The following is a 12,213-nucleotide window of genomic DNA, read 5'->3' on the forward strand; positions in this document are numbered from 1 at the left end:
ACATCTTTATTGGAGTATAATTGCTTTACGATGGTGTGTTAGTTTCTGCTGTATAACAAAGTGAATCAGCTATACAGATACATATATCCCCATATCCCCTCCCTCTTGCGTCTCCCTCCCACCCTCCCTATCCCAACCCTCTAGGTGTTCACAAAGCACCGAGCTGATCTCCCTGTGCTATGCGGCTGCTTCCCACTAGCTATCTATTTGACATTTGGTAGTGTATATATGTCCACGCCACTCTCTCACTTGGTCCCAGTTTATACTTCCCCCTCCCCATGTCCTCAAGTCCATTCTCTACGTCTGCGTCTTTATTCCTGTCCTGCCCCTAAGTTCTTCAGAACAAATTTTTTTTTAAGCTTCCATATATATGTGTTAGCATATGGCATTTGTTTTTCTCTTTCTGACTTATTTCACTCTGTAAAATACTGTAGGTCTCTTGATTACTTACAGTGGCTGAAATGGAAATAAATTGCTAGGAATAAAAGAGTTCATTCTTTAGCCTTTGTAAAACCTTTTATATTTACTGACCTTTAATGTGAAGTCAAATACCTTTCCTTCGGTGGTTTCAATCTGAGCCAAACCTATACTCTTTTGAACTGTTGTCTCTGGTTGGGATTTTGAAAGAAGACTCTGAGATGGAAATTAGAGTGTAGCAAATTTACCAGGGAGGCCTCTGGGGACCAGTGCCATACAAAGGAACAAAGCCCAGTTTCCACAGGAGAGGTTAGACTTGATAAGTCTTAACCCCAAAGGGGTGCTCTGAAGCTGGGATGGTCCTCAGAATTGTCTCAAGTTGGGGTGAGGGGAGATGGACCTTTATATCCCCAATCCTTAGATGCAAACTGCCCCAGAAGCACAATGATCTTGGATCAAAATGGCTCTCTTCAGATAAGGCAATTCCCTAAGAGAGCAGAGAGCTAAAGACTGTCTGCCAGCAGTATTCCCAATAGATAGGAAAATAAGCCCTGCAGTTACAAAGGGGTTCTGAATGATGGCTTACAGCACCCACTACCGTTATACATATTGATTCGTGCGGTACATGTACTGACCACCTACTGTGTGCCAGATTTTCAGGCACCAAGGGTATGAAGCTGGGCAGGAGATGATACCTATCCTTAAAGAACTCACAGTCTAGTGGAAGGATTGAGCATCATCTTTCTTGTTTGTAATACTAGTAGAGCAGAGAGAAGTAGGAGAAGGGAAAATTTGATCCAGTTGCCACTGTAGAAGAGGTTCCATGTTGTTCAGCCCTGCTTTCTCCATCTAGTCCTTGGCCCTCACTCTGCTTGGTTTTTCAGTGGTAGTAAGTATATGAAAGAGAGAGATTTGAAAAAAACCATCTGCATTTCTTAGTCATACTCTGTGCCTGCCTACTTTTTAAATAACCCTGAAAAGAGGCCCAAGTTTCTTGCCTCCCCCTCCTATGCCATCCCTATTTCCATCCTTGTCCTAAGGGATTATATGCACATGTTCCTTGAGTTTGGAGTGTGGAGGTGGGATGGGTATGGAAGAACAGGCAGTGTTCTAGCCCTACATCGTAATAGGTTAGAAGATTAGAGTCATGACTGGTGGAAGGAAGCCCCTATGCTCTAGCTACTGGGATTTTAGTAGGGAGAGATACCTCCCCTCCCAAGGATCATCCCAAGCTGGAGCTCTGAATATATATTCCACTGAAGTCTTTGTTCTAAGTGGTGATGGTCATATAACACCAATTAGATCCATATTTTGGCTGTATTTAAATAAACTAGCTTGGGAATCTTAAAACTTAGTTTTACAGGAAAATATGTTGCTACTTCTAAACATCTGACTTACAGAAAACAAATTCATAAGAATATACACATTCTAAGACCTGCCTGTTCAGGATTTATTTAGTTTGGCTTCTTTTTCTTTTTTTTAATGTAAATTTATTATTATTTTATTTATTTATTTATTTTTGGCTGCATTGAGTTTTCGTTGCTGTGCACGGGCTTCTCATTGCAGTGGCTTCTCTTGTTGCAGAGCACGGGCTCTAGGCGCACGGGCTTCAGTAGTTGTGCCTCGTGGGCTCTAGAGTGCAGGCTCAGTGGTTGTGGCTCACGGGCTTAGTTGCTGTGTGGCATGTGGGATCTTTCCAGACCAGGGTTTGGACCCGTGTCCCCTGCATTGGCAGGTGGATTCTTAACCACTGCACCACCAGGGAAGTCCAAGTTTGGCTTCTTTTTCTTAAGGTAGATTTTTTTAAAACCCAGCATACAGAGGTTGTAAAAAGCCATTTGTACCACAAATATGATGACAATAACTGTCTTTTTCATAGATTTACCAAGTATATGAGTTTGGAGCCCTTGTGTTAATAGGTTGGGGGTGGTTGTTTGAAAGCCTGTTGAAAGCAAACATGTATGGAGTGCCTAAGTGAGCCAGCCCATTTTATTTAATGGCTAATTGACTGTTTGCAAATGAAAACAAAACTTAGAAATGTGTAATTGTTTCCTCTCAATTATAAGTTAATTAGTGGAAGAGCAAGAATTCGATACAGGTTTCTTGACTTTTTAGGAGATGTTTTTAAACAGTGTTCAAACAAATGTGTGCACATAACCATGGTGAATTTCTTGATTGCAACCCAAATTCCATCATTGCTTTTAGGGCTACCTGGGTCACTCTAGAGATGTTTCCTCTAGACAGACAGCACTACAACACAGATGCACTGCTTCAGCTACGTTCTAAATTGTAAACTCCAGTTTCAGGATTTTTGTGCCTTATGAAAATGTGGTGTTCCATATAGTGTTCGGGTTCAGCTTAGCTCCATGGAGCCATTCAGGGACTCGGTTCATTCTTTAAAAGTGATGCTGCTATCTTCAGTGTGTGGCTTCTAAGTCTTGCATGAAAGGAAGACAGAGCATGAAATTTATTTCTTGTCTGTATATTCTTTTTGTTCATATACCCTGATGCAAACTAATACCCAGCATACTGCTGAATACTTAAGAGGTAATGAGGAAAGGGAAAATGAAAGGAGTAATATGTCTTTTCAAATTGACTCCTGTGTGTAGAGAAGGGAAAAATCTATCTTAAATGGTTTTCAAAATGAAATTTTTAAGTAGAGCTAACGATATTTTTTTGGTAAGAAAATGAGTTATCTAATTGACTAGTAATATTTACTATTTGTAAGGTTGGTTGAATCACATCTATTAAGTATGTGTGCCTTCTAATACAAAAGAAAACTAGCTTATTCATTGACTCAGCAAGTATTCCCCAGTGTTCTGGCACTGAGAACCTAGTGGGAGAATGAGTACTTGGATAGTTTGTGTTTAGTTGTAAAATTTTGTGACAGTTTATTATCTTGATTTCCTTCTAAATTATAAAAAATTAGATTCTGTGTAAAGTACATTTTATTATATTCTACTATTTGAATATTTGTGATTTTAAAAGAATTCTGTACATGTGTATATAAGATATACATGTACTTATATATATTCTAGTAAATATATTTTTTAAATATAAATATATAGTCTCCTGACTTAGAAAGAAACGCTTCCTTGAAATGGTTTGCTGGAATTGATTTTATTTATGACATAATTTAAACAAATTAATTAGGGTTAATATGTAGGAGTACTCATGACAGTCATTTTAGTGTTTCATATTTAACTTATGTTATTATTTGGAATAAATGATTAATGAATAAAACTGCATTTAAAATATTTAGATTCCCTATAGAACGTAGGGTCTTATTTTAGACTCTTTGGGAACATACATTAATACATAAATTGATGACTATTAGTTCTCTCATTTTTCTGTACTTCCGAAGTCCTTTGTTCCCCAAAGATTTAGCAATTTTTACATGCTTAAACTCTTCCTTAAATAATTACTTTGGATTTTAGAAACTTTCACAGAAGTAAAAGTTATACAAACTATACAAATACAGTTGATCATTTTGATAGCACTCAAAATTTCTTAAAGAAATGTCTCAATTTGCTTTAAGAAGGACATATAGGCTCTGGTGAGTTTATAAATCTGCCTTGTGAATTTAGAAAGTCAGAAGTAAATAAAATTTTAAAAGAAAGGAACTTTTATTGTATTAAATGGAACTCTTCATGAAGTTCATGAAAATGCTTTGTTCTAATTCTAGTGTTTATTCTTAAGTTCATTGTGAAGTTTGTCATTTTAACACATGATTATTTATGTTAATGTTGAATCTGGACACTTAAAACTTTTTTATATGAAATACCAGAGAGGAATTACAGCTTCCTTTGTGGTGCAGACAGCATAGTTTTTTTTTTCATGATTTAGACATATGATAAAATATGTTGCTATTTCATGCAGTGTTTGGACTCCGCTCAGGTCCTTAGAGGGACTGGGCTCCTTCCATAAAGGTGATGCCACCATTTTCAGTGTGGCTTCCAAGCTTCCACTAAAGGAAGAGAGATCATAGAGGATCATGTGAGAAATTTGTTAGCCAGAATGTTTTCAAATGACTTTAACTGCAGAAGTCTGAGGTAAAGAGTTTACTGTGTTCTAAGGAAGGAGAAAGGCACACAAGTATTAGGGGGTACTGGCAGTCTGTGTCACATCTTATATTTATAATTGTTCTTTCTCAAATGTCTTTGAGTTCCTCCTCTTTCCACACCCCCTTGCTATTCTCCAGGATTTCATCCTTGTTTCATTGTTTTTTCAATTCTTTCTTTTCCTTGGGCATCTTATACACTTTTGAGTCTCAACTACCCTTGTATTCTGATAATTCAAATATGTATCTCTAGTGCTGCCTTCCAGCTTATACATCCATCCGCTTAGTAGATATAGCCATTTGGATCTTTACAGGGTTCTCAAACGACTTCACATTTCTAACTTCTTTTCTCCTACTTTCCCAGCCCTCACCTCCCCAACCTCATCCATAATATAATCCTCCTTTATTTCCATTTGCAGATTCTAGTATTACCATGTACCTAATTTCCCAAGCTAGAATCTAGAAGTAACCCTAAATTCCTCTCTCTATCACCTTCCACGGCTATCAATCCCAAAGTATAGGTAGGTTTTATCATCTAAATATTTCTTCAATCTATCCCAGTATTTTCTTCCAAACTTTTACTGTCCTTTTGTCTTTTTAAAATTTTATTTATTGATTGATTATTTTTGGCTGCGTTGGGTCTTCATTGCTGTGCGCGGGCTTTCTCTAGTTGCGGCGAGCAGGGGCTACACTTCGTTGTGGTGCATGGGCTTCTTATTGCTGTGGCTTCTCTTGTTGCGGAGCATGGTCTCTAGGCACTTGGGCTTCAGTAGTTGCAGCATGTGGGCTCAGAAGTTGTGGCTCACGGGCTCTAGAGTGCAGGCTCTGTAGTTGTGGCGCACGGGCTTAGTTGCTCTGCGGCATGTGGGATCTTCCCGGACCAGAGATCCAATCCGTGTACTCTGCATTGGCAGGTGGATTCTTAACCACTGCACCACCAGGGAAGTCCCCAAACTTCTCTTCTAATTCAGATTCTTGTCATCTCTTGCCTCAACTCTAACAGTAAGTTTGCTTCCAGTCTTGCCTTCTTCACATTCATCCTCTTCACTATAGCTATGGTTGGTTATTAGAAAGGCACATTGAACATGGCATTCTCTTACCCAAACCCTTTCCTACTGCCTCAGTGACTTAGCTAACTTACTATTTCCTTTTTCTGACCTTATGCTTTGTCTTCTAGAATTACACAATCTCTTACTTCTTCCTGTATATATTCTTACTTGTTCTTTACTTCTGAGTTTTTGATCAGAGCCCTTGATCATACTGATCAATCATAGTCTTCCTAAAATGATTTTCCCAGCTTTCTTTATCTCATTGACTTAGTAATCTTTTAGTACTCAGCTAAAGCAGCCTTCCCCCTGGCCTTCCATTGACCCATAAATTCTTGCGTTATTAAAGAGCAAAGGTCATGTTTTATTTACCTCTATATTCTTAGCATTTAGCCCTGTGGCTTGCAAATAAAAAATATCTCTCTTCCTGCTCCTGCAACCCTCCCCCTAAAAAAGAAGCACAAAAAGAATTTTAACTTTTAAGGATATTTGATTTCTCTGTTTGGATTATGAAAGTATATGTGCTGTTTTTACCATAATTACATTTATTTTCGTGAAGAAAAATAAACTGATGTTTATCTTTAAATCGATAGCTTATTTTTCCTCTGACCACACTAGAATGAAGAGTTGCTAGTTAAGGAGAACTATATATTTTCTCAAAAATTGGGGTTTGTGGAAAAGTTTCATAACTTGAAAGAAGAGTAAGCACACATAATTATTACAGACCATATGGCATCTGCTTTATTGGAAGGAAGGCTTTTACAAAGAGCTACTCCTTTCAAATAGTTGATTTGTTTATTTTCAGTGGTTGGAGATGAAATAGGTGAAACCAAAATATAGAAAATTGTGTTAGTAATGCCCATTTGGTTTATTTGTGTATTTTACAATAGTCTACCTTATTCCACAAAGTATTGGAGGTAAGAGTTCCATGTTGTATATTTTAATGACTTTGGAATATTTCTGTTTAGGGTAGAGGTTTCTAAATATTTTGATATAAGTGGAGAATATTTTTTTTGTTTATTGCTTTAAAAATCCTTTAGCATTGATAAAAATATTTTGATATATTCTTTATATTTAAAATTAGTTCCATACTTTTCTTGTTCTGTTATGCTTTTACTGTACAGAACTCTAACATTCAAGAGAGATGTAGTTTGAGACTGTACAAATTCTGCTATAGTGTGAACTAGTCCTCATTTTTAAATGGATCTAAAACTTCTATTTTATGGCTCTAAAACCGTTGTTTTCTTGATCACTTTCATTACAAGCACTAATGATTAACTTTTTGAGAAAGACCACATTTTCTATTTTCATTTTAAAAAGTAAATTTTTACTGCATTCATTGAAGACTAGTATAAGGTAATAAAGCTCCAAAATTTTGTCTTGCTGAGTGGGTGACTGAACTTACTACTAGCTAAATGACTGACTGTAGAACTATGTCATAGTTCTTTACTAATAGTTAAAATCACAAATATCAGGGGTCTGCTTTACCTTATTTTTGAAGTATTCATAGGTGAAAACAGTAAAGAGAATTCTGAGTGTCTCGCACTAGCTTAATTTTCCTAAAGATTAGGAAGGAATACAAGATGTTTTTCTTGTATTGTTGCCTATCTTGAAATTCTTCACTGACTCCTTCAGTATAGGATAAAGTCAGTAGACTAAGCACTCTATGGTTCTTCTGCAGATTTATTTTTACCTATTTTTCCAAACTAATTTTGAACATTTGTTCAAAAAATAATAGTATTTACTATGTACAGGGCAATATACTAAGCTCTCAAAATATAACACTGCATAAGAAAGACTTAATCCCTGTCCTCATAGACTTGCCTAATTACTACAGCCTAACTGATGAGCATGATTTAAATAACAGCGTGTATAGTTATGCCTTTTTACCTTTGCTTACTTCATTATTTTTTCCACAAAATCCTTTCCCTTCAGCATCAAATTTTATCCACATTTCAAACTTCTACTCTGGTGATATCTCCAATATCACTATTCTCCCTGTTCATGCCAGGTCATTTTTGTCGGTTTCCTCTGAATGGCTGTGGCAACTAATTCATACTGTTCAGTTACAACATTCACTTATAATTATTAATAAATTCTAATTTTTAACTTCTCATGTGTGCATCTCCCCAGATAGCCTATAAGGTTTTGGATGGCCAGTCTGTTCTCTGCAACCCCTGCAAGTGATTCAGGTCCTTCCCACATGCAAAACACACTCCCTTCCTTTCAAGGTTCCCAAAGTCTCATTCCATCACATATCTCCTCAGAGTCCAGAATCTCTCCATCAGAATCAGATCCAGATGTAGATGAGCCTCCTTGGGTATAGTTGCTTAAGTATAACTCAAGTATTGTTCTTCTGAATCTGAAGACCTGTGAACTAAAGAGACAAGTTCTTTAGCCCCCTCAACCCACATACACCACCTACACACTCGGAATACAAGGATGGGATATGCATAGGATAATTTCCATAGACTTTCCTGTCCAAAGAGGAGAAAATAAGGAGCACAAAGGAGTCATTGGTCCATATGATTTTGAAATTCAGGTGGGCAAACGTTGGAGGTTACTTGATTAGATCTCAAGGCCTTGAGATAATTCTTTAGGGTTCCAGGCTTTGCCCTCTGAGTCATCCTTCCTTTTTCATGAAATGTAGCATGTGTTTGCAGCTGAGGAGTTTTCTCAGTCTGCTTCCTGCCAGCAGAATTTTGGGGGTTGAATGGTCTCATTTCACTTTGTACTGTCACTGTCCCTTTCAGTCGAAGTTAGCAATGTGTTTGCTGATACACTTCTCTCAAAAATTTTGTCAGCCTCCTGTGAATCATATTGGGGTTTATTCCATTAGAAAAAAGCCACAGCCAAGAATCTCTTCAAAATATGGACTTCTGCAGAGATTAAGATACAGTGCTCTCAAGCTTTCTAGAGGACCTGTTGTTTGACTGAGAGGATCTGTGAGATACCCATAATCTGTTTAATGGACTTTTTGTATAACTGATTAATACTGTGAGGTATCACCCTTGAGCTTTCTGGAGTCTTAACAAAAGATTTTACAGTCAATCCACCAGTTTTATTTTTAGGCCGTGTTCTGGCCATGCCCTGGATTCAAACTTTGTATAGACGTCATTCTTACCTTTAGCATCTTTTGCCATCTTGAGAAGCTGAGACTTTTCAAAATCATTCATGTCCTGGTCTTTTTGTTGTTTAACAGTCCTTTCTTTAGTTTAGCTTATCTTTCTTCTCTTGCATTTTACTGAAGCGTCAAGGAAAAATAGGCAGCACCTACCACACTTTGACTCTGCTTGGCAGTCTCCGTGGCTAGATCATTCAGTTCATTAGGCACATTTCCTACTTTCCAGGTTACTGATAGTGACAGTGTTGCAGAGTTTCAATACTACTTAACAGGGATCTGCCTTCCTCCAGTTTCCAAAAACATTTTCTTCTCTTCCTTTTGAGCCTTCATGGGAAGTAGACGCAAAGTCCAGCTTTCTACTAATGCACTGTTCAAGCAATTTAGGCTTTCTCTACCATGCTCCTAAAAATCCTTCCAACCTATGCCTACTGCCAAGTTCCAAAGCTATTCCAATATTTTTAGTTAGTTATTGTGGCATCACCCCACTTCCAGCTTTCAAAATCTTTTCTAGTTACCTCTTCCTGTGTAACAAATTTAGCAGCTGAAAACAACGAACGTTTATTTTCTTACACTTTGAATGGATCAGGAATCTGGGTGTCGCTTAACTGGGTCCTCTGCCTCCAGATCTCTCTCGAAGTTGTAATCAAGGTATCATCACCTGGGGCCATGGGCTTATTTGAAGGTTCAGCCAAGAGAGAATCTGCTTCCTGGTTCACTCATGTGGTTGTTAGCAGGATTCAGTTTAGATTCTATTGGCCTGGGGCCTCTTTCAGGTCCTTGTTCTTGGGCCTTTTTCATAGGGCAGTTGACAACATGGCAAGCTGGCTTCCATCAGAGCAAAAGAGAGCTGGCAAGACAGAAGCCAGAATCTTTTTGTTACCTAGTCTTGGAAGTAACATGCCATCACTTTTGCCCTTAGTATTCTCTTTGGTAAAAGCAAAGCAAATCTCCTACACATGAGTGGAGGAGATTATACAAGGGCATGAATACCGGGAGGCAGGGATCATTGGAAGCCATCTTAGAAGCTATGAGATCTTTGGCTACTACTTGCATGTGAATCTGCATTTACTGGGTTTGAAAATTGGAAGAGTATCTAGAGCACACCAATGAAATAATATTTATTTACTTAACCATTTAACAGGAGGATCTTCACAACCTTGTAACTTACTGAAACTTGAAAATAGTTTTATAAGCTTAACTTCACACAAGCCCAATTTTATTCATATATTTACATGAAGTATGATGGAATATAAAACTTTTAGAGCACATTTGACTTTGGACAAAGCAATCAAGTGCCTTTTTATTTTTTTTCCTTTTTCCCAGGTACTGATACATGTCAGTATTTACAAGATGCATGAAATGAAGTAAATGATTTCACTTACTCTAGATTAATTCTGAGATAAGTTATTCCTTTACTTTTTACTGTAGTTTTGTAATTATGGTAGAAGAGATAATATTGCCTACACTTTCAGTGCAGTAAATATAGGTAGTATGACTCTAGGAGTAATTATACATGCAAACACATATGAAGAAAAATCCTACTGTTTTTGGTATTGGAGGAAGGGGCTGGGAAGTATGGTTGTAATATCCTATACGTATCCTGGAAAATATATTTTCATTGAAAGGTGGAAATATTTGAAAATTTTTTTCTTTGTTGGTCATATTTCAGTGTTTTCATTATTCCTGCCCCAAAACTTTTAAACTCTTGTCACAGAAACCACTTTAATCTAACAGATAGACATGCCAAACTGGCCTGAAAAATAATAGTAATTACTTTTTTCCATGGATTATTTTAGTGTTATTTGGTTCAAAACTTGGCTTTGTGTGGTCTGATAAATATTGTGATATTTAGATTGAAAATGAGTATTGAGCACATTTAAGTAATTTTTTCATTTTTGGGGTTTAGAAGAATCATTATTTTTCTTCCATGTTTCCCGGAAAGTATGGGGGTTTGTTTTTTAGTTATGCTATAAAAGATTAAGGTGAGGTGGAAGAAGAGAGTTTGTATAGTTGCCTAAATCTGTTTATTTTCGAGTTGCAACTGAATCTCTCACTAGGTTTGTGATCTGAGAAAAATTGCCAACAACAATAACAATGTTATTAAATAACGTTGTAGATATCTAACCATGTTTTAGGATACCATTAACACAGTTCCTTTTCAGATTATCCCTAATGTATAAAGTTGTCTTTTTCTTTTTTGCAGGTAATATAACATTACAAAGCAAGATGGGTAACATCACAGTAGGTATGTGCTAAGCGGTTGGTAAATTTTGTGTGCTTTTAAAAATAGCTGTATTTGTGATATTTAATTAGAGTAAATAAAGTCTACAGTTTAGCTGATGAACCTAATAGGATCCTGATATACCTATTAGGATTCTGCCTAGTCAAATATAGGCAGACCCAGTATAGGAATGTGTGAAATTATTTCTGGAAGTTCATTGGTTCATCATCCTATAAACACTGTATAATTATAGGTTTGGTATCAATCAGAATACTGTTAGAATTCTGATTTCACCACTTTCTATACATGGGCAAATTACCTAACTTCTCTGTACCTCAGCTTACACATCTGAAAAAAATAGAAATAACAGTAAGTACCTATCGTATGGGGTTCTTGTAAGGATTAAATGAGGTATATAAAGTACTTTAGCACAGTGTCTGACATATGCTTAAATACTCAATAAATAATAGCCATTTAAATTATTGTAATTGTTCTAATCCTAGGCCAGAACTAATAGTGGCTAATGGTACTTTAGACCTAATCACCACATGTGATGCTGTGCCTGTGGGAGCAAAAGTTCAGCTTTCCAGATTGTTTGTTTTTGGCTGCACTGGTTCTTTGTTGCTGCGCGTGGGCTTTCTCTAGCTGCGGTGAGCGGGGGCTACTCTTCGTTGCGGTGTGTGGGCTTCTCATTGCAGTGGCTTCTCCTGTTGCGGAGCACGGGCTGTAGGTGTGCTGGCTTCAGTAGTTGTGGTTCGCGGGCTCTAGAGCACAGGCTCAGTAGTTGTGGTGCATGGGCTTAGTTGCTCCGCTGCATGTGGGATCTTCCCGGACCAGGGATCGAACCCGTGTCCCCCACACTGGCAGGTGGATTGTTAACCACTGCGCCACCAGGGGAGTCTCTTCCACATAGTTTAGACAGAGCTTTTCTCTAACCCAAATAGCACCTGCTTGCCTGTTGGGTGAAGGAACACTGTGAGGTCTAAGAGTGGTGGTTGTTTTTTAGGCCTTAGAGGGTGGGGATTTGGGGATGGGAAACTCCCTCTTTATTGAGCAGCTGTGGCTTATTGCCAGTGTGAATGCCCAGGCCTCCTGGTTTTGTCCTTTTTGACATCTGACATTTTCTTTTTCTTTGTGTTGACTGAAATAGTGAATATACCCAACAATCCTTTTCACTATCATTCCTTCTGGATTCTCTGGCTTAGAGTGCACATCCTTTTTAAAGTTTTCTAGACAGTATAACTTTTATGTTCAGTGAGGGATAAATAGAAGATAAAGGCTTCCTAAGTGATGATTATAAATCATTTTAACTAAAACATGACAGGATTTACCTGTTTTCCAGTGA

At 37.5% G+C, this 12,213-nt stretch overlaps 1 protein-coding gene across 4 annotated transcripts in view; it reads left to right on the forward strand.

The window, feature by feature from the left end:
• The window catches only part of FAM185A (family with sequence similarity 185 member A), a 153,600-nt gene that overhangs the window by 15,215 nt on the left and 126,172 nt on the right, over positions 1-12,213 (forward strand). For all 4 annotated transcript variants that reach the window (XR_008617452.1, XM_055085069.1, XM_024115972.3 and 1 more), the window contains exon 5: positions 10,851-10,892. Coding sequence is in view for 3 of the 4 variants with exons in the window: in XM_055085069.1 (XP_054941044.1) it covers positions 10,851-10,892 (42 nt within the window). In the remaining variant the exon portion in view is untranslated. The remainder of the gene's footprint in view (positions 1-10,850; positions 10,893-12,213) is intronic.

Source organism: Physeter macrocephalus, chromosome 5 (assembly GCF_002837175.3).
Source record: "Physeter macrocephalus isolate SW-GA chromosome 5, ASM283717v5, whole genome shotgun sequence".
NCBI lineage: Eukaryota > Metazoa > Chordata > Mammalia > Artiodactyla > Physeteridae > Physeter > Physeter macrocephalus.